Source organism: Mesoplodon mirus (assembly GCF_964341445.2).
Source record: "Mesoplodon mirus genome assembly, chromosome: 10".
NCBI classification, from domain to species: domain Eukaryota; kingdom Metazoa; phylum Chordata; class Mammalia; order Artiodactyla; family Ziphiidae; genus Mesoplodon; species Mesoplodon mirus.
The window spans coordinates 98111367-98134307 of record NC_138986.1 but is presented as its reverse complement, the minus strand read 5'-3'; the positions used below and the strand labels follow the sequence as shown (position 1 = coordinate 98134307).

At 40.5% G+C, this 22941-nt stretch overlaps 2 protein-coding genes across 6 annotated transcripts in view; one reads left to right on the top strand and one right to left on the bottom strand.

The window, feature by feature from the left end:
- The window catches only part of PGM3 (phosphoglucomutase 3), a 32545-nt gene extending 17108 nt beyond the window's left edge, over positions 1 to 15437 (top strand). For all 3 annotated transcript variants that reach the window (XM_082633292.1, XM_082633290.1, XM_082633291.1), the window contains exons 5-13: positions 2981 to 3114; positions 4030 to 4225; positions 5632 to 5789; positions 7601 to 7684; positions 10224 to 10322; positions 11867 to 11983; positions 12863 to 12985; positions 13812 to 13985; positions 14992 to 15437. In XM_082633292.1, the coding sequence (XP_082489418.1) occupies positions 2981 to 3114; positions 4030 to 4225; positions 5632 to 5789; positions 7601 to 7684; positions 10224 to 10322; positions 11867 to 11983; positions 12863 to 12985; positions 13812 to 13985; positions 14992 to 15081 (1175 nt within the window). In that variant the 3' untranslated portion in view covers positions 15082 to 15437. The remainder of the gene's footprint in view (positions 1 to 2980; positions 3115 to 4029; positions 4226 to 5631; positions 5790 to 7600; positions 7685 to 10223; positions 10323 to 11866; positions 11984 to 12862; positions 12986 to 13811; positions 13986 to 14991) is intronic.
- A 445-nt stretch (positions 15438 to 15882) lies between these two features.
- The window catches only part of DOP1A (DOP1 leucine zipper like protein A), a 110330-nt gene continuing 103271 nt past the window's right edge, over positions 15883 to 22941 (bottom strand). The window contains exons 34-37 of one of the 3 annotated variants that reach the window (XM_082633289.1): positions 22095 to 22259; positions 19175 to 19304; positions 18301 to 18357; positions 15883 to 16500 (exon numbers count right to left, since the gene is read on the bottom strand). In XM_082633289.1, the coding sequence (XP_082489415.1) occupies positions 16195 to 16500; positions 18301 to 18357; positions 19175 to 19304; positions 22095 to 22259 (658 nt within the window). In that variant the 3' untranslated portion in view covers positions 15883 to 16194. Of the gene's footprint in view, positions 16501 to 18300; positions 18358 to 19174; positions 19305 to 22094; positions 22260 to 22941 lie in introns of those variants that run through there. The other 2 variants (XM_082633287.1, XM_082633288.1) reach the window with 2 other exon arrangements.

Below are 22941 nucleotides of genomic sequence, written 5' to 3'. Positions count from 1 at the left end.
GGATTTTGTGATACGTGGTGAGGCTAGAGCTGTGAAGAATGGCTTCTAGGTTTCTGGGTTGTTCCGTGGAATAGATGGTGATGCTTTTTAGTGAGGAACTGTCTATAATAGTAATTTAGTAAATGTTTATTTGGTAATTTTGATATCGGTCACAAAATCCTTTTGTTTCATCCTTCAGTATGTGTCTTTGGAATATGGTTTTTCTCTCCTTACAGGCTTCCATTAAGCTAGTCTAAGCTCTTCCTCACTTGTTTTGAGCTTTTCCACCTCCTCTCACCTAATCCTTATACCAGAGCCAAAGCTGCCTTCACAAAATACCATTTCTGTTACATAACTGCAGGGCTCAAGAACTTAAAGTGACTTTTTGCTTCCAGTCCAAACTCTTGTGCTTGACTTTGAAGACCATTGAGGGATTTCATCACAGAATATTTATTGGATCCTGGTCCACTTTTGCTGTTTCTCTTGCTTCTTGCTTATGGTGCCTTTCTTGTGTGTTTAGCTATTTTTGACTGTAAGCTGTTTTCTGGGAAAATTATTTGTGGGACATTTTTGAGGTTTATGATAAAGGTGTATTTCCCTGGCTGAGTTTAGTGTTGGCTTCTGCTGGGGTCTGGGGGTGCTACCTGGCCGGTGGGTGACAAGGTTCTTTGATGCCAGGGCTCTTCTGGATCCCGTGTTTACGTGAATTTGAACTGGGCGTCCGTGGGAGGCCTGTGCTTGTGGTGACAGCTCTTCGGGGTGGGCTTCCCACTCTGCTCTGCTCGGCGCCAAGACAGCTTTCTGGGGAGTAACCCACTCTTGCACTGAAGAGTAGTCTTTTTTTTTTTTAATTTAATTTTTATTTTATATTGGAGTATAGTTGATTTACAATGTTGTGTTAGTTTCAGGTACACAGCAAAGTTATTCAGTTACACGTATACATATATCCATTCTTTTTTAGATTCTTTTCCCACGTAGGTTATTACAGAATATTGAGTAGAGTTCCCTGTGCTATACAGTAGGTCCTTTTTGATTATCTGCTTTATATATAGTATTGAATAGTATGTGTATGTTAATCCCAAACTCCTAATTTATCCCTCCCCGTCACGTTTCCCCTTTGGTAACCATAAGTTTGTTTTCTAAGTCTGTGAGTCTATTCTGTTTTGTAAATAAGTTCATTTGTTTTTTTTGTTTTAGATTCCACATGTAAGTGATATCATATGATATTTGTTTTTCTCTGTCTGACTTAATCATTTAGTATGATAATCTCCAGGTCCATCCACTTTGCTGCAAATGGCATTGTTTCATTCTTTTTTATGGCCGAGTAGTATCCCTCTGTCTTTATGTACCACATCTTTATTCATTCATCTGTCGATGGACATTTAGGTTGCTTCCATGTTTTGGCTATTGTAAATAGTACTGCGGTGAACATTGGGGTGCTTGTATCTTTTCGAATTATGGTTTGAAGAATAGTCCTTTGGGGCTTCAGCCTTATGAGAGCCTGTCCCCCCAGTTGCACATCTTAGACCAGCATGGACTGTTTGCGCTGAGAACCATTGCTCAACTTATTTAGAGGAATGTCCTCAGAGCAAAACTGGCTTCCCTTAGCTCACATCCTGGAGTTGTCTCTTTATGTAAAGTTTGGCCTAATTCCTTTGTAATGTTGGTACTATAATTCTTTTTAAAAAGAGGTTTTTCTCTTATTCAGCATTTTTGGTTGTTTTCGGGAGGAGGGTTCATCTGAATTACATAGTTTGTTACTGGAAAATAGAACTCAGTTATTACTTTTCTACTTTGCTCTATTTTTACACTGCTACCCGTCTATACTAAATGATTGGTTTTTGCTATCAGTAGCAGTTCATATCTTTTTTAGAACCAAGTATGTGTCCAATGTGTGCCTTTTCCACCACCAATTAATTCTGACACTATCTACCTGGAATTAGGGTCACATCCCACAGGTTAAAGGCTCAGTGCCACAAGCCTTGCCCCTCCCCCCTTCAGATGCCAGTCACCTGGGCTTCTTTTCAAATTAATTAATTTATTTATCACCTGGGCTTCTGACAGCCCTCTCTTTGGGGTCGATTAATTTGCTTAGATAGGCTCGTAGAACTCGGAGGAAATATTTTACTTACTAGATTACAAGTTTACTATAAAGGGTATAACCCAGGAACAGCCAGATGGTAGAGATTTATATGGGAAGGGGTGTGGAGTGTCCGTGCTCTCTGGGCAGGCCACTCTCCCCAATCTCCACTTGCTCACCAAACCTGGAACCCCATCCTTCAGGGTTTTTGTGGAGGCCTCCTTACATAGGCATCATTGATGAGATCGTGGGCCATTGGTGTTTGAACTCGGTCTCTTGCTGCTCCATCCTCCCCTCCCTGGAGTTAGGGAGGAGACGGGGAGGACTGAAGGTTTCAGCTCTCTAATCCTGTGCTTGGTTCCCTGGCAGCTGGCCCTATCCTAAAGTGTCTAAGGGCTGTCCAAAAGTCACCTCATTAACATAACAAAAGAGGGTTTAGAGGCTGTGCCAGAAATGGGGACAAAGACCCAATGTATATTTCTTTTTTTTTTTTTTGCATTACGCGGCCCTCTCACTGCTGTGGCCTCTCCCGTTGCGGAGCACAGGCTCCGGATGCGCAGGCTCAGCGGCCATGGCTCACGGGCCCAGCCGCTCCGCGGCACGTGGGATCTTCCCGGACCGGGGCACGAACCCGTGTCCCCTGCATCGGCAGGCGGACTCCCAACCACTGCGCCACCAGGGAAGCCCAAAATGTATATTTCTTATTATAACTCATGATATCACAGTGTGACATGTAGTTATAATGATTTCAGTGGATGTTTATGCATATTTCCGGATAGTTTTCAAAGTTAGTGTTTCTTGTATTTTCTGAGATGTCTTTTTGAAGAGGATTTGTCACCCTGAAATTCACACAGTATGAGTCCTAAACTTTTCTTCTTTCTTAAGGAATGTGGTAAATCGCTTTTTGCATTTCTGTGACAGATTACGGCTTGTTGACGACACCCCAGCTGCACTACATGGTGTACTGTCGAAATACCGGCGGCCGGTATGGAAAGGCAACCGTAGAAGGTTACTACCGGAAACTCTCTACAGCCTTCGTGGAACTTACCAAACAGGTGAAACTCTCTTGACTGGGGTTAGAGTTTAAGCGGATGACCAAAATAACATCAGTTGAGCAATTTATTTTAATTAGATATCTGTTACCCCTCCTCCTCTTCCAAAACTGTGGCGTGTCTCCTTTTTCTTTTTAGGGCTCTGCAAGGCCTGGGCCTCGTATCCTGCTAACTCTGTGGGCATTTACTCGGCAAGGCGTGTAACACGTCCCGAGCTCGCTGGGGGAGAAGAGTGGCGTACCTGCGGTTATCCGCGTGTTCATTCACAGGACTTTGCTCTTAGAGTTACTGTAGGCGCCGTTGGCATCGTACTTGAGGCGCCTACTGTTGAGAAAGCCTTTCTTCGAGGTGGATTAGCTTCCTAAACCTGAACGAGATTTGAGGGGTGTAGTTCATTTGGTTGGCAGATACCGAGTGTATGTCATTGTCAGGCATAGTTAACCGAAACCAAGCCTTTGCTCCCATAGAACTTACGTTCTGGGGTGAGGATGGGTAGGAGAGGAGACGGACGGGAAAAACGCCAGACCTGCCCGGTGGTGTCATACGCTCTGAAGAGAATGACGCATGTTATGGCTGCTCATTCATCTGTACTCATGCCCATGTTTGAATGCCTGCCGTGTAATACAGACTATAATATTGTAAGAGGCCTTGCTTAATGGAGGCTAAATTCTAATAAATTTCATTTCCATCATTTATTCAGTCGGTGAAACAGTTCCAGTGTCTGTGTCCAAAAAAAGGGGTTTTAACATTTTACTTTGGTGTTTTACAGTTTTCATCTGAATGTGTGTACCCTTTTGTTTCCTGGGTTAAAACAGACGAGTCAACTGAAATAATGGAAGATGTTTATATATACGTATATATGCCATGCTTCACTTTTACAACTTGAAATCTTTCTTGCGTATGTCTTTTCCTTTTCAGGCCTTCTGCAGTGGAGATGACCAAAGAACACTTAAGGTTGACTGTGCGAACGGCATAGGGGCCCTGAAGCTGAGAGAAATGAAACACTACTTCTCCCAGGGGCTGTCGGTTCAGCTGTTTAACGATGGGACCGAAGGGAAGCTCAATCATTTATGTGGGGCTGACTTTGTGAAAAGTCATCAGAAACCTCCTCAGGGTATGTGAAAGATGTGTTTTTAGCGCTCTCCCTGAAACCAGTCTCACAAACAGAGCTGGCCAGGTGAGCAAGAGTCATGCAGCTGGTCCTGGCCCTGCCGCTGTTACACATCCGGGCCTCTTCCCGCGCTTCGGTACCACATGGAGCACAGGCTGCTCTCTGCCTGGGAGTCACAGGACTCCTCCCGGGGCGCAGGACATCTGGTGGAGAAAGCAAAATCAAGGTGGGATTCTAGAGCAGTGCTCTCAAGCTTTAGCAGGCATCAGAGTCCCCTGGAGGGCTGGTCCGCACACAGGTTCCTGGGCTCTATCCCAGGGTTTCAGTCTCTGTAGGTCTGGGGTGGGTTTGTCCATCCGCTGCTGTCATGGCAAAGGAACAGCCACATTGTCTAAAATGTGATGTGACACAGCTGTTGAGGTTTCAGTAACCTTACACAAGTTACACAAGTCATTGGTCTCTCACAGGTTATAATCCTTTGCTCTTAATGACCAGTGTTTCTCGTTATTGATCGTGTTAACAAATAAAAATCACTTTTTTCAGGATTCACACACATACCTCGTCTACTGCCGGTTATTTTTTATATGAGAAAGGACATTGTGGTACTAGGGAAATTGCATTCAATTCAACACCTGTAGCTCTCAGAACACGATGTGGGAATCTGTATTGCCAAGCCTCTGGCTTGTAAAATGGAATTTTAGTTTAGTATCATATCGGGTTTCAGCTTAGATAGATTTTGAATGTTCTTTTTTCACTTAGCTGTGAAAGAATTTGCCCTGTTTACAGTAAACCTGTATACTATTTAAAGCTTAAGACATTGGTTTTTGTTTGCAAGGATAATTATTTTTATGTTGTTTTCTTTCCATTTAAATGAATCCTCTTCCCTTGATTTTGAAGCTATTATCTCCATTCAGGTACAAAAACAATTACATATGTTTATGTAGTGCTTCAGACAGGAGAAATGATCAGGATTCTCCTCAATGACAAAACACTCCAATTATTTATATTTGATTGTACCCTCTGAGTGATCATGTAAGGATAGTAATGGTTCTTTATCTGCAGTTATAAAGACATTTACTCCTTTCAGCTGGGCTTCAGTTTACAAATTGGGAGAAACTGTTCAACTGACATTTGATTTTTGTAAATCTTGAGGACAGGCTCTATTTGCCTAGCACATGTTTAATTTTGCTTAAGCCCTGGAAGCATAATTTTAAACACCTCTTGAAAAGTCATAGTGGACATGCTTCCATGTAACACAGAAGGTCACTTATGATCAATACTTGACCGAAAGAATTTTCCCTTGTAACCGGTGTGAGAGAAAAACCGAAAACTTTTTACACTGAGTTTTATCCCCCTTTCTTAGACTGAAGAAATTTGAATTATTCCTTTGGAATTATTCTGTGTGGCAGGAATCGAAATGAAGTCCAATGAAAGGTGCTGTTCCTTCGACGGAGACGCGGACAGAATAATTTACTACTACCGTGACGCAGGTGGTCAGTTCCATCTCGTGGACGGAGACAAGATAGCAGCACTCATTAGCAGTTTCCTTAAGGAACCCCTGTTGGAGGTACGGTGCGGGGACCGACTGCCCTTTCAAGCAAGACTCACTGGGAAGATTGTTCCGTATCAGGCAGTCATTCAAATGTCTGAGGCATGATCGTGGGAAGTGGCCAGAAAACACACAGAGAAGTGGTCATTCCAGTCATTTCAGCACTGGGGCTCTGGTTTGGAACCTGAAGAGAGTAGTCTTTTCTTTTTTTAAAAAAAAATGATTTTATTTATTTATTTTTGACTGCATTGGGTCTTTGTTGCTGCGCGCAGGCTTTCTCTAGTTGCGGCGAGCAGGGGCTCTTCTTTGTTGCGGTGTGCGGGCTTCTCATGGCGGCGGCTTCTCGTTGCGTGCAGAGCACAGGCTCTAGGCATGCGGGCTTCAGTAGTTGTGGCACACGGGCTCAGTAGTTGTGGCGCCCGGGCTCTAGAGCACAGGTTCAGTAGTTGTGGCGCACGGGTTTAGTTGCTCCGAGGCATGTGGGATCTTCCCGGACCAGGGCTCGAACCCGTGTCCCCTGCATTGGCAGGCGGATTCTTAACCACTGCGTCACCAGGGAAGCCCAGTCTTTTCCTTTTTATACTGGCAAAAAGTTTCATGAGTTGCAGCTTTACGAAGTTCTGGTTTCTTCATAACTGATACTTTAATGAGGGTTCCATGAACATCATTCCCCAGAGCCTCAAGTTTAAATAGAAAATCTCCTCCTCTGAGGGATTTATTTACTATGATTATGATAAGCTTAGTAACGTGAGATTTATTTTGTTGTGCTCTTTTGGAAATCTCAGGTTAGCTGTAAGTATAAAATGTAATGATAATTATCACAATCGGGAAAATGTGTACTTTAGGAATTCAGTGTATACTTTTTTAAAAACGAAAGAGAAAGAGATCAAGAAACCACAGGTTTCTTTGAAAAGGATTCCTTAGCAAACAAGATGTCCTTCATAGGCGAATAAACTGTAGTCCATCCAGACAATGGAATATTATTCAGCAGTGAAGGAATAAAGAAAAAAAAAAGATGTATCAAGCCATGAAAAGACGTGGAGGAAATTTGAACGCATGTTACTAAGTGAAGGAAGCCAATCTGAGAAGGCTGTGTTTTTTTGTTTTGTTTTTTTTTGTGGTACGCGGGCCTCTCACTGTTGTGGCCTCTCCCGTTGCGGAGCACAGGCTCCGGACGCGCAGGCTCAGCGGCCATGGCTCACGGGCCCAGCCGCTCCGCCGGCATGTGGGATCTTCCCGGACCGGGGCACGAACCCGTGTCCCCTGCATCGGCAGGCGGACTCTCAACCACTGCGCCACCAGGGAAGCCCTGAGAAGGCTGTGTGTTTTAGTATGAGTCTAACTATATGATATTCTGCAAAAAAATCCCACAAAGACCGTGGAGACAGTTAAAAGATCAGTGGTTGCAAGGGGCTGGGGGGAAGTGGGTGCTGAGGGATGAACAGGTGGAGCAAAAGGCTTTTTAGGGCTGAAAACACTCTATGTGATACTGTAAAGAGGGAGACGTGTCTTTATACATTTGTCCAAGCCCGCAGAATATACACCACTAAGGGCGAATCCTGATACAAACTGTGGAGTAATAGAAACGAAATCAGGTGATTTAAAAAAAAAAAAGGACTCCTTGTACAGTTGCTTTAAATAATGCTCAAAAGTATTTTATCTTTTTTTCTGGCGTACATGTAAATTTTTGGTGAGTTGTTCATTGCCTAAAACTAAGGCACAGCTGAACTGGCTGATAATTTTGTCATCCTTTAGAACTCTGATTAGAGGTTTGCTTTTGTAGGGTCTTTACTTTTGATGGCAAGGTAACTGTCCTTGTTTTTGTCTAGATTGGAGACAGTTTGAGTCTTGGTGTCGTACAAACTGCATATGCCAATGGAAGTTCAACACGGTACCTGGAAGAAGTTATGAAGGTATTGAAACATTTCCATTTTCTGGTAGCTTCTTCCTCATTATCTTCTATTGTAAGATGCTTCTGTGAGGAAAATAATGCCCTCACAAAAATAAATAGGTTGAAGTGCACAAAGCTGAGCTGTTGTCTACTTAAGGATAAATAGAAATCAAAAATAAGAAAAAGTTAAATTGTCCCTAATGCAAAAAAGGAAAGAGACTTTCCCCCCTCCTTTTTCTGAGAGTATTTCTTTTAGAAAACTTACAATTTTTTTCTGTGTCCTTTTGAAATTAATATCAACCTTTTTAGGTGAAATAGGCCAGTTTTACAGTTCAGAAGTGTTTTCCGTAAGGACCTGCAGTCACCCCTTTGAAATATAAACGTCAAGGAAGATAGCACCCATGCCTCAGCCTCCTGAGAGTTTCACCTAGTTACCACTTAGAGCCAGACACCTGTCTCCTTGACAGAGAGATATGAAGAGTTGTATTATTCCTTTGCAGAAGGGCAGTTAGCTAACACCAGTGGCCACTCCACCTATCGGGTGGATTTAGGACAAACTCCGTGTGACAAAAGGTACTGTGACGTCTTCCTAAGAAGTAGGCTTATTCAATAGATATATCGCTGTGGGGTTTTGTAGCGGAGAACAGAGACTGGGCTCAACTCCTAACACAGCAAGGAAAAGTGGGGATTTTGTAGCCAAGGAATAAGGTGTGAGGGAGGGGGTGGTGGATGGGAAAGCACGAAGAGGAACGGGGGCAGCTGGGCGGGGATTCTGGCCAAACCAACCTAACAGGAGTTCTGCTGAAGGCAGGCTTGGGTGATCAGATGGTACCGGGTAGGGACTTTGCTCAGATACTGAGGGTAGGGGATTCTGGCTAAAGTGATTTAGCAAAAGATCCTTGATAAAATTGGGCTCTTGCAGACACGGCCAAGGACAAGACCCATTCAGGCTCAAAGGAGCCTCCCTCACGTTTGGTTGAGGAGAGATCTTGGTCACTGGTTATCTTTAGCTCTGCAAAAGGGTGGAATTTCTTTCTGTCTCGCCGTCTCTTAGCAGATTGCCTGAGATGTGCATCAGTCTGGCTTAATGCTTACTCAGTAATAAAACTTGTCTTGTCTTCTTCTGTGGAGATGTTTTCTGGGTTGGTGGGAGGTTTTGTTTCTGATTTTTTCCCCCAGCATCCACCAGGTAGGTGACTATCCTCTGTACCATGCTACCCGCTTTAAGAGTTAGAGGCTGCAGGGCCCAAGTTGGGTCTTTTTGCCTTTATTCTTTTTTTCCCCGGCTAGTGTAATATTTTCTGACATTTGTGTATCCATTTTCAAATGTCTGCATTTTAGTAGTTTTTGTGGCCATTCTATTCTTGTTAAAGCAGGAGTGACAAAGTCAGATTCCTTTAGGATCCGGATAGGGGAAGTGAACGGGGCCAGCAGGCGGCGAGGACTAGGAAGGTGAGCCCAGGCCAGCTGCTGCCCGCTCTGGGCAAAGTCTTCAAGGAGAAGCTGAAAATGTGAATTGTGTGAATTTCCTGCCTTTTAAGTCTTGGCAGCTGATTCAGAATTTAAAAGAAATAGTGGGTAGTCCAAATAAAACACATCTGGAGGCGGCTAGTTTGTGCGCTGATTTAAATATATGGTCACAGTAAACTTACTCAAGGGACTCCATCTGGGGCCCAGTTGCATGCCTTTCATAGGGATTCTCAGTGTTTGGGTTATTTTAGTATTTTCTTAATTTCTGTCTCAAAAATTCCTTATAGTAAAATGCCCTGCTGAAGAAACAACATCAGTAGCTATTCCTTCTCAACACATTCTCTTATGGATTGAATATCTTCAGCACTAGCCATTCCTGAGGTCCCCTAAATCCAGTGAAACGCCAGGCTCACTTGAGCTTCTGTCTTTTGCAGTTTTGCTGCCGTCTCTCCTTAGCCATGCTTGTCTCGCAGATCCATCCAAGGCTTTCGCTACCCACTGTTGCTGTCCCAACCACCATGATTTCTTACTGGGGTCAGCCCTAGAAACCACCTAACCTGAGCCAGGGCTTAGCAGACAGTGGCCTGTGGGCGACGTCCAGCTGGCCAGCTGTTTCTAGTGTTATTGAAATACAGCCGTGCTCGTTTGTTTTTGTGTGGTCTGTGGCTGCTTTTGCACTACAGTGGCAGAATCGAGCAATTGTGACAGAGACCACATGGCCTGCAAAGCCTGAAATATTAGTTATCTGGCTCTTGATAGTAAAAGCTTGCAGACCCCACTCTAAGCCATTCTCCACACTGTAGCTACACGGAGCTTTCCGAAACAGTTATATCATGTCACTCCCCAACTTGGGATCTTTCATTATCTTATAAGGGACCTCTCACTCTCTCACCCTGCTTTTCTCTCGGCTGTGTGCTTCTACAGTGCAGCCACTCCCCCACAGTGACACTTAACACTTAGTATTTCAATTGCTTAGCTGTCTTCCTCACTAGACTAAGCTCCAGAAGCTTTGTTCCCTGGGATGAGAGGTACACAGTGAATATTTGCTGATTGAATAACTGCTGTTGTTTCTTTAAACATGTGTGTTACAGGTACCTGTCTATTGTACTAAAACTGGTGTAAAACATCTGCATCACAAGGCTCAGGAGTTTGACATTGGAGTTTATTTTGAAGCAAACGGGCATGGCACAGTAAGTTCTCCTAAGCAGTGACATCTGGCTTTAGCTGGCACCTCTCTTCAGTGATGGAATTCTGTATCTGGGTAGCAATAGGTAATATTCCACTTTGTTGAAATGATTGGGATGGTGATAGAATAAGATTTAGTTAATGTATTATTATGTTCTGTGAAACTGTGGCTCTTTTAGGTTGTAATGATCTTCCTTTGAGTGTGAAGAGATAATACTAATTTGTTCCTATAATATAGTTTCTTCAGAAACATGCAGTTCTTAATTTTCCTACAACCAGATGGTCTATACATCCCATTTAAAATATTTTCCTTCAACTGGTCATATGTGGCAAAAGGAAAGTTCAGTAGCTGTGGTGAATTGAAAAGTGTTGGAAAGGTTGAGAGTTAAGTTACTAGCAACTAAAAATGAGTTTAAAGTAATTAGAATTGGCATATAAAGTTTTTTATGGCTCTTAGCAAAGAAAATGTTTAAAGATTTGAGATATAATTTGCGTATCGTAACATTCACTATTTTAATGTATATTAATAGGTCTTTAGCGTATTCATAACGTTCAGAATTTTTCTTTAGTAAATCTTTTTTTATACCTAGCCTCATTTCATAAATGGATTTGAAGTGGCTAACAGAAAATGTTATCTAGGTCAAATAATTTTCACTAATTCAAAATTGGCTTCTAGAGGCCATGAATATGAGAAGAAAAATGATTTCCTAGAAAATGCAATTAAAATATAACTTCAGTGATCTAATGCAGGGGTTGGTAAATGATTTTGAGGGGCAGATAGATATAGTAAATATTTTAGTCTTCACAGGCCATAAGGTCTGTCGCATCTGCTCAGATCTCCTGGTGGAGGGTAAATGAATGGAAATGGCCGTGGTTCCACAAAACAAGTGACCAGTGTGCATCTTAGTTTACCAGCACACTTCTTTGTATATCATCAAGTGGCTGAATGTAGTGTAGCTATTCCTCTTTAGTATTGGGCCTCCGAAGGCACTAAAATCATGCGTGGGCAAGGCAGTTCAAAATGGCAGGAATCCTGAGCAACATGATGTTTATTATAGTAAATATCCATGGCACTGTTTGCCATAATATAAGATGAACCTCTTTTCTACTTTTGCTTAGTTTATGCCCTTAAAAATTTAGGACAAGAAAACTGTTCTAATTGCAGTGAGTTATATTCTTCAAAGTAAAATGGATACAGATAAGGCTTAAAGAACCCTGGTCACCCAGAACTGGTTTAGCTGGCTGAGGGCAACATCATAAACTCGCCATGTACATGCTCCTTTGCCAATGTGATATTTTATTAGTAATCTTTATATTTTGATAACCCAGTTTTATAATCCATAAAGGAACTCCCCCACACACCCCCTTGTAATATCTTCTGAGTTCTGATTTGGTCTTTTATACTAATTTCATACATTCTAAGGCTGCCATTTTTCCCTCAGTGTCTCCAGATTCATTGAGAGTTTCAAAAGCAGTTTAGTTGGGATGATTGTACATAAGACTGGGGCATAGATAGTGTTTTCTGATTTTTGTTATGCTTTGATTGTAGGTACTGTTTAGTAAAACTGCTGAAATGAAGATAAAACAACTAGCAAAAGAATTAGAAGAAGATAAGAAAAGGAAAGCTGCTAAGATGCTTGAAAATGTGATTGACTTGTTTAACCAGGTCAGAACTGAGGGGGTGGTGGACTCTTGGTTACTTTTACATTATTCAGAAGGTGGACAGAATAATGTGCTGTATAAAACATCAAAGTGGAGAAGTTGTGGCAGCTTCCTTGCAACGATTTAGATTTATACTGGAATGCAGTGACAATGTTTATGTGCTTCATATTTTCAAGTAATGAGTAGCTTATAGCTGGAGTCAACAGATTCAGCTACTAAATGTATCTAAGCATATGTTTTGAAACCAGCCTTCTCAAGGGAATTCAGGAAAAGGCACATATGTGGGTCAGATTATTGGGATTGGAGTGGAGAATATGGCAATGGAAGAGCAAAGTGTAGGTCAGCGGAAAGCAACAGAACTAATATTTGAGGGTCCTGTGCATATTGGGCACTTTCCATACCTCACTGTGTAATCCTTGCAGTAACAGGGAGAGGGGTCACTATAATTCCTGTTTTATAAATGAAGAAACAAAGACTTACTTAGAGCGACTCAGTGGCAGAGTATGGATCCAACTTTAGGTGTGTCTTACCACCAAAGCTCCTGTTTCTCCACTTTACCATGCATGAGGCCTTCCATCATCATGGCATAGTATCTCAAAAGGGATCTAGTTGTAAGTAAAATTTTGAGTCATACAGTGTTAATGCTGGAACCTTAAGAGTTAGTTACACTTTACAGATGAGCAGGAAGATTAAAGGCAGGCTTGTTTCAGTATTCTTGGTAGACCTGTTACTGCTGTTTTCCATGGATACCTTGTTCCCTCATTGTAGTTCGTATTTACCCCCGTCAGTAATCTGCATTGGGGGCGGGGAGCAGCCAGGACATGGTGATTGGTTTTCTGAGACAGAAGCATTCATGTTCACGCTCTGCTTCTGCATCTTGCAGGCAACTGGTGATGCTATTTCTGACATGCTGGTGATTGAGGCAATCTTGGCTCTGAAGGGCTTGACGGTACAGCAGTGGGACGCCCTCTATACAGATCTTCCAAACAGACAGCTCAAAGTTAAGGTGTGAGCGAGATTTTAAAATTACTACTTTTCTGAAAATTAACTAAAACAATTGCATTCTATAAATAGATATTGCATAGAAAAGACTTTTCTCACATCTTTAAAAATTACAGAATTGCTCTTAACCATTCTATTGTTATTTAGAAGTATCTATCTGGTTTCCAACTTTGCTATAAATGATATTATGTATCACTTAAAAAGATTTTATTATAAAAAATTTACAGGATACATGTGTAGAGAGAACAGATTTCAACAAGTGCCCTCCACGTCCTTAATATTATTTTGAAGTGAGTCCTGGATAGCCTGTTGAGTCAACTGTAAATATCTCCTCTGCATTATTCTTGGTTTACAGAGTACTTCCAGAGGCTAGATGCTGACAGGTAGAATCTGTGGGCTGAAAGAGAACTTTTAAAGGCATTTCAGATAAATTGCTGGTTGATTTCTATACAGATTTATACCAGATAATACATTCACCAACAGAATTTTTGAAAGACAGAGATATGGAAGCCAGAGCTCACAGAAATGGCTGCTGGTTGTTCAGATCAGTTTTTTCCGGAGAGTCTTATGACCCTCTTTTTTTAAATACCTAAGATTATTTGATCAATGACTCAGTCATACGGTACTTACTGGCCATTATTTTAGTAATAACTATAATACAGTCTGTGGGAATCTCAGTGCTGTACACTTTGTGGTACAGTAAGCTGAAATGTGGGTCTGTTCCTGTTGACATGAAATGGCCATAATCTTTTGGTGGGAATTATGTTGAATGGGTTAAGCTTGTGAAAGGGAGTGTGATATGGTAACAAATGAGAAATGCTTGTGCTTAGGTTGCAGACAGGCAAGTTATTAGCACCACAGATGCTGAAAGACAAGCAGTTAAACCTCCAGGACTCCAGGAGGCCATCAACGAGCTGGTGAAGAAGTACAGGCTTTCTCGCGCTTTCGTCCGGCCCTCTGGTACAGAAGACATAGTCCGAGTCTATGCAGAAGCGGACTCGCAGGTAAGCTGGGACAATTCTAGTGAAGGAATGTGCAGGGAGAGTCTAACATAGGTGGAGGAGGGCAGGCAGCAGGACAGAAAACTATTTTAATGGTGTTGGAATCTCTAATGTGTGAGATTTATGGAGACTTTTAGGTTCTTATTTTCATCAGTAGTACACAGTCGAACAGAATTCCCCCAAATATTTTTCTTTTAATTTATTCTAGATTTCCTGAAAGTGTCATATTTCTAACTGCTGCATGAATAACTAATAAATACTTAGTGTACTAAACCATACTTAGTTTGACACATATTAAGCATATGCATCCTGAAGTGGATTATACCTTTTTCCTTCATTTAAAAAACTTCCTGTTGCTTTATGAAAACAGCTGGTTATTTCAAGTCCATTTCTAAATCAACTGGTACCGTCATCCGTACTGCTTGAAATTCATCTTTGTCTCTGGACTTTCAATTTGTTTTTCAAAATATTTCCTTTAAATGACAGCCTTGCTCTGTGCCTCTGTTTTCTTGATAGGGTCAAAGACTTAAAAGTGTTTGCTCAGCTGAGGCAGTTAGAGTGGGGCGACTAGGTAAATAGCTCTCAGAAGGAGATATTTACCGTTAACTTATACAGTAGCTTTTTTGCAGAAGCTTAGGCCATCCCAGAATATACTGAATAAATATCCCCAGTGGATGAGGATGGGGACTGAAGAGTTACTTACTCTTTAGGCTGACTGTGGCCTTCTTGCCTTTAAGGACTAGGTTCTATTGAATTTATTCAGAACTTCAGCATGATAATCAAATCAGCTTATAAAATTAGTTAACTAGGAACTTACCTGATTTAGAAGAATGTGACTTGTTTTCCATTTATCTGAGGGTCTTGTAGTTTGTTACTGAAAGATGAAAAAAAGTTCTCATTTGAATATTTGTTAGTGAAACAAAATCAGAAAGCTCCCTCCCCTAAAGTTGCAAGTAACCTGGTAGATGCTGTGACTTTCTCATCTAATATCCTTTCATGTAATTTGCAGGAAAATGCGGACAGCCTTGCATATGAAGTGAGCTTGGCGGTATTTCAGCTGGCTGGAGGGGTTGGGGAAAGACCTCAACCAAGTTTCTGAGGACAATTTTTATATGTTTTAGAGACTAGATTTTTAAAAACGTTTTACAGGATAATAGTACTGCCATTATTGTGACAGGTTCAAACACATTTATAATCATAAATGTTTAGTCTGCATCTTACTGGATTACTTCTAGATCTGATTATTTTTCTTAAACACTACCAGAATCATTCTTTAGAAATAGGTAAGCTCTTATACTTGTTAGTTTTTTTTAAAAACTGAAATTTACCTCTAATATCAATCACACTAATGTAAAACATTGGAGCTTAAGTATATGATTCAGTCATTAACTTTATAATATATGCAAGGAAAAATTCATGAAGGCTGCTGGAAAATTAAACTTTATTTATTACCAATTCCTTGTGATGCCTTTTCCGTCGTGGTCACCTCAGTCATTTTGCAGTACTAATATTCACCGTTGTTAACACAAACGAGGGGGGTTGGAGAAGACTTAATATAACCAATGTTTTCACAGCAGAGTCTCCAGAACAATTCCTAGGTGACTTACCTCTCTTCAGTTAACATCACCAGGAATTCAGAGCTGTGGCTGTGGAGGCTGTACACACCTCTACTCCGTACCGGGGTTGAGATGCTCGTGCTACACTTACAAGGATGTGTGGCCCAGGCTTCAGTTATTCATTACTCCTCTTAGTGAAGGTATGTGGGAGAAACGAGTTGTAAATACATTACCAAGCCTCTGACAGAGAAGTGACGGCTTTCTGATACTAGAATGTGGGTTAATAAGGGAAAGAAAAAAAAATCCCCAACCAATATAAATTAAACAAAGCCTGAAACCAATAGAAAAAATGTGCAGTGTGTATTTGGCAGGTTTAAGACAACTCAGGACAGTAAAACAATGGACCATAATGGACTATTTATGTATATATAGATCTCTCTTAGGCACCATCATCAATATGCGCCCGTAATATTTAAGCTTGATTCAGGCCACAGTCAGACATTCGTTCTTATTTACAAATATTTAAATTAAATACAACCTGAAATGTGTTTCGTTACATACAAAAAAAAAAAAAGAAAAGAGAAAGAAACTATACAATTCAGAGCAATGTTTGTTTTAAATAATTACATTTAAACTAAATGGAACCACTATGTTGCTCAAGTTTTTATCACCCCTTCCAGAAAATCTTTTTCTACCATCTCTTCTATTTTTTGCCTGGCTTTGCTGGAGAATGGTTTGTGGTTTTCCAGCTTCATGTCCTTGCTCGGGAAGGTGTTTGAGTAGAGGACGGGGCTCCCTGAGTGTCCTGCACATCGGCTGGTGACTTTGCTGTTGAAGACTTGACTGAGCACGTTGAAGAATGGCAGGAGCTGCTCAAGGCTGCGCACCGTGCAGATGGTGAGCAGCAAGTGCCCCGGCTCCCAGCCCAGCGCTCTCCCTGAGTTGTCCTCCTCCGGGTTTTTCTGCAGAAAACAAAAAGGCGATTGTTCCCAACAGACGATGCAGTATGTGAGAAAACTTAGAAGAATATAAACATCAGCAAACAGAGTTAAGAAATGAATACAAATGATGACATTAAGTCTCCATTCCAGACTTGCTAAAACGTCTGCTTCTAACTGAGGCCTTCTGGTGCCAATTATTAATTGTACGTTGAGGGTCTAACACTGTAGTAATATTTTCCAACTTGAATGCACAAGTAAGCTTAGTTATTAGCTGAATTAGTTTTGCATAGGGACTGTCCAATCCAGAAGTTCATGCTGTGCTTTGCGTATACTCAAAAAGCTCCCAGAGTTCTGGATCCCCACCAGTGTATCTGAGGACAAGGTCGGAATGACTGAGGAAGGGAAAGAGAGTCTTACACACGTCACTACTAGGAAGTCAGTCAGTTACCTTGTGGCCACATGGCTTAAACTTGCCACAGGACAGCAGCAGAGTCCACAGTGAATCATTACTATCAGCACAGAGAAGGGAAAGGAACTCCCAGGAGAGACCCTGCCATGCGCTTCTGTGTTGTGCTAAACCACATGGGAGCAAAGCTGGACATGGAGTCAGAATAACGCCAGGGTCAAGGCCCTGGCTCTGCTGCTTGCTTACTGTGGGTGTCCTGGGCAAGTACAGAACAGTTCCTCACTTGTAAGATGGGGCGATGAAGAGAATGTATGTGAAAACTCTTGTCAACTGTATAAACACAACAATTTACGTACTTCAAGTAGCTAGTCTGAGAAGACAGCTAAACTGTACACACACAGTTGTAGACATCAGTCTATCTAGAGAAAGTTCTGAGAGAACTGAAGATGTTTGAACTGGGGCAGAATCATAGATATGAAAACACACTGAGTAAAGATAATGAAAAACAAACAATGAACTAGATAGAAAAAAACTATCAAGTGGGACTTAGGGAGCAGAATTATAGTCTGTGATATTTGTTAACAAATGGAGTTTGCCTTCTAAGATGAGATGTTGCTGAGAAACTTGCATTGTTCGCTTAATATTTTAATATCACTAGTTTCCTAGTGGAGAAAACAACTGGAAAATCCGGCTTATTTTCTTGTGTGTGGTTACAGTGTTTGCTTATTTTAAAATAAAATCCTGTTTTAAATCTGTCTTCCTTTCTCAGAAGTCTACAGGAGCAAACAAGAAAAAAAGATCACCTAGTTCTTTATCTATGGCCAAATTTAAAAAAAAAAAAAAGGAAAAAGAAAAAACAGCTATTAGTTTATTTCTTAGTACGAAACCGCTTTCCTTTCTCTCACCTAATAACGCTGGCTTTAATGACAGTCCGGGACTGATGACCACACCACCTTCAGTCCCCTGAGTCAAAGTGCAATTCAACAGTCATGAAAGAGTCTACAGAGATGCATTTACTCTGAAGGGAAACGAGTAATACGCTTGAACCCTCTACCCGGCTGATTTTCAAATGTAAGGAAACTATGATGTAACCTTTTGTTTATATTCTTATCCAGATGTACCTTTCAGAGGACTTTTACTAAGCTCTTGACCAAGAACAGTGCCCTTGTTTTAGTGTTCCTGCTTTTCTTAATCAGAACTACACCACCTCCTCAATGATAAAATTAACAAGTCAAACATGTTTCCATATGAACTACTTCTCCTTTGACTGCAACAGTCTACACTTGGAGAAAGACTTCCTTCCTGTTTACCTCTCTTGTCCTGTTGAAATCCAGACCTGGGTTTGTGTCTCAAGATTTGGTCCAGAGGTGGCAACTTTTGCTGCCACACCACAAGCATCAGAAAGCCACCCTCACCTGATGCTTGGCCATCTCCAGGCCCTCCAAAACCACTGTCTTAAAGTCCTCCTTGTCCTGTGGAAGGAAAGAGGAGAACTCACAGCCTTTGCTCCAGTGAAAAGCGGGCTTGGCCATGAAGACCTTGTTTAAGGTGTTTTAGATGGGAAAACGCTTTCCATCAAAACATTTTTTATTCTGTGGGACAAGTGTTGTGCAAAAGACTGTCATGTTTATCCCTTAGATAAGGGAGGAGTTTTATAAAAACTCCCGTTACTAATGAAATGCAGGGATGACAAAGTACATGTGCCTATAATCACATTGCTTCCGGATCTGTTGTCATGATTATTTTTTCTGACCCTGCAATATCAACATGAAAGTACCCAAGTGCTCTCCTAAACTCCGGACTCAACTTTCACCTTTCATCTCTTCTTTTACTTATTAGTCCCTAAAGAAACAACTTGATTTGAAATCAAGTTCCGCCTGTCCTTCAAGGACAGCCTCCTTTTAAATCACTGTCCTCCATTCCATCTCTGTAGTGTGTGGAATGTGGTTCAGGAGCTGCTGCCTGAAGAGGGGACCCCAGAAGAGTGGAAAATTTCTGAGCACTCAAAGCACATATTACAAACTAGGGCTCGCAAAACAACCCAGATGGTCCGCAAATTGTACAATTCATTTTTGAAATTTTCTGAATGCAAGGAAAAGATGACAAGAGGTTTGTAACAGAGGCCTACTGATGAACATCAGAAACTCACTACTATTTTCTTGGGTAAAGATCTGTAATTAATTAGCCTGATGCACAGTGGAAGATGCACATAAAATACAATATAAGTATATTTTAAAAATTTCATCTTCTTACACTTAACAAAAACAAATTTAAAAAAGAACGCAATACCTTTGCCCTTTTCCGAAGAAGCTTTGCAAGTCGTACTACGTAAGGTTTAAATTCTCGTTGATGTATGCCCTGCCTTCTCACTTCCAGACCGGAATCATCTGAGGCTTCTGGAATAAAGGCCCATCGGTACCTATGTATAGAAGAATGATACCAACATCGGTAAGATGCGCGCTGTGCCATCTAAGACAAGGCCACATAAATGCAGTAGACACATCGTGACCCCACCACTTACACAGATTCACATACCAGCTGTCCCACTTGTAGCCCGGTCACCTTGGGCATGTTTCTTAGCCTGAGCCTTTACCAGTGAATACAGACAATATTAACTACTTCACAGAGTTGAAATGAGTACTTGAACATTTGTCATGAACAAACGAAATTTGCAAAGTACTCAACACCGTTTTTTCCATGAGCACAACACAAGTAACTTGACAAATGTTTCCATGCTCATTCATTACTATATAGATAAAAATCTCCAACATTTATTTTAAATTTTGTCTTTAATAAGTAAAGTTAATATCTGTCTATGGAAAAAATTCAAACAGAATAAAAGGGCATACCAAAGAAAGGTAGTCTCCTTCCCACCACAGGCTCCACCAATACTGCCAGTTTCATATATATCCATTCAGAGTTTTATTATGCATAAAAGAGCACGTAGTCACACAAGCAACCCCCTCCTCTTCTAATAAATAAAATGATTGCTGCTTATTTTAATTACACATCTTGGAGATAAGATCATATAAAACAGCATCCTTTTTAACAGTTACATAGTACTCCAGTGTTGAAAGGTACTGATTCGACCAGTCTCCTAGATTGTCCGATTTCTTGCTATTACAAATAGTGCCATAATGGATATGCTTATGTAACTGCTGACTTTTATGCACGTCTGAGAGGACGGTGAGTGGAGAAATCCTTGGATATAGCAGAATTACTGGCCTAAAGAGAATCTGTATCTTGAATTTTGGTGAATATAAACCTCTTTGGAGAAAAATGAGACAATATCAATGTACTCTTCCAACAAGAGTAAGAATGTCTCTATTGTTAAGGGTAAAAGGAAGTACACTTTTAAATCTTTACCATTCTGATAGTTATTAGTAACTTTAAGTGGAATTTCTCATATGAGTATCACTGAGCACCTTTTCGTACGTTTTACAAGCCATTCCTTTTCTCTGAACTATTTGTTAAATAACCCTGTCACTGGCCCATTTTTCTATTGTGTTATCCATTTTTACATATTAAGCAAGTTAGACTTGGTCATATACATTGTAAGTATCTTTTCCCAATTCACTGCTGCCTTTCAATCTTTATGGTATTTCTTAGTTACACAGAGACTAAAAATTGATATGTAACTAAATTATGAAATATTTTAAACTTTTGAAAAAAAATCATGCTTAGATATTACCCTTTCAAGATTATTAAATCTCCATGTTATCTTTTATTACCTTATAGATTTTTTGAAAAGGCAGTAGTTAAAAGAAAACAAACTGGTTGATATTACAGCTCTTTTGTCTCTTTTCTGTGTCTTGACAAGTAAAGAAGATAAACTCATTTCGGTTCTCATCACAGAAGCTGAAAGGTCACTACTGTGAGCGTAATATTCTTCCTACAGCATGAAGACTATAGTTTCTGTCACCTCTGTGAACATACGCATCCTAGTTAATTTTGGCCACTTTCCTACACTTCTGCTTAGTGTCCTTTTCTGAACTTCTTCAGGAGTAACATGAGTTTAACAGACACCCAACCACTGAAATTCATTAAGAAGTGGATATATATGGTTTTCAAGTGGAAAAAAAATTAAAGGAACTGGAATTAATGTAAAAAAATTTCTAGTTCTTACCATTAAATTTAATGAAAAGTAAGCTTGTGCAACAGAAATTTTTAGAGATTTAAGTATATCCAAATATAGAAAAAAGATTCTGGTATCCTACTCTTTATCCTATTAATATTCCATTCCAGAAGAATAATATAACACAATTTTATATATTATATAAATACATATTTGATCATGTGGATACATTCTCAAATTAGCTACATAGCGATAAAGCAATCTTATATAGTTTGCCTATTATCTTAAAAATTTAAATATGAAAAATCATAATTAAATATTTTTGAGCACTTATGAACAAGGCATTTAACTTACATTAATTTTCTCCCTATTCCCCTCTGCCATTTCTAGTTCAATTCACTACCATCTGAAAGAAGAGCCTCCTTGTTCCAGTCTTGCCCACCTCCCATCCTTTCTCCAAACTACACAGCCAAAGTAAAATTTCTAAAATACAAGACCGGTAACATCACTTCACTCCTTAAAATTCATGCTTCAGTGGCTTCCCACTGTCCTTAAAGTCCAAGTTCTCGAATATAGCTTGTAAGTCCTTATGTAACTCGGGCCCTTTCCAGCCTCATATCTCAACCTGCTGCTCCAGCAATACTGACCTTTCAACACTGCAGACACACCAGGGCCATTCCAACCTCTAAGTCTTCACCCCCACCTCCCCCAACCATCACCCCACCTCCTCAGTGTAAAACTCCCCTCAGACCTGCTCTGACCCCTAGAGCTCGGAGGGGTCTCCGCCGTGTGGCCTCACAGCATCCTGCACAGCTGCTCTCAGAACACCCATGGTGTGTGAACGGCGTGTCTCCTACACTGGACTTGAAGCTCTCAGGTAATGTATCCGCCTGCCTCACGTGTGCTGCCTACTCAACTTGTTGACTGAATGGTCTGTCAGTCTTAATATACCCACAACGACCATTTCCGATACCTTCCAACAACTGTTGCCCTCCCATCCTCCTGCCAAAACAATTACATTTTAATAAAAATTATGAATACTTCAAGTTACACAAAAGAACTTTATCTTAGATGTCGCCAACCAAAGCAAATTTATTTCAAAAATATCCATTTAATATCCTTACTTTTACTTACATCTGAAACTGAGGAAGATTTTCGGAGGGCAATGCCAGAGCCAAATCCAAAAATTTGCAAGCAGAAAGATAGAGGTTTAACCACCGCTGGCTGTTATATGAAGTAGAAAAGCCATTACCTCCTGTGTAGGTTGTCTCCAGACCAGCCACAGAGGGGCCTGAAGTCCTATAAGCAGGAGACAGTGCTGTCAGCAGTTGGACCTACTTACTAACAGGTAATTCCTGGAACATCTCAAAGTGCCAGCTAATATTTTTCATAATCATTCTGATAAATGTACCAGTAATCGCTAAGCAAGTTCATGACTAAATTAATATTACTGCTCTCAAATCAAAAATTAATTTTTCTTCTTTAAATTTTAAGAATGTAAAAACAGTAGAGAATAACTTGTTATACTCGAGAAGTATAAAAATACAAGCTGTAAAACCAAGAGGCCTCCCTGCTACTCAGTGTCCTGCAAGGATGGTGGGAGGGAAACTTTCTATGATAATCAACACAGTTATTAGTATAGGGGACTCTCTTTTATAAACCTAGGATTAAAGAAGAGCAAAATATATTCAAGACACACAGTGTTAAAGGAACTTTTTAATTTATAAACTGATTTGTACAAAAATTCCTAAATAAAAATAAATTTTATTTAGTCACATATTAATAAACTGCTTCCGCTAAAAAAAAAACCCAAATTTTAGTACATTAAATTGAGATCATCCTGGAAGATATGGACATTTGTATACCTTAGTTACAGGTTACCTGCCATAATAGGTTTTGCTGAATGTTTCAGGAAAAAGATCTGACCTACTAAAACCAATACTGCTCACATAGCTGAAACAGTATTGCTTTAAACTAAATT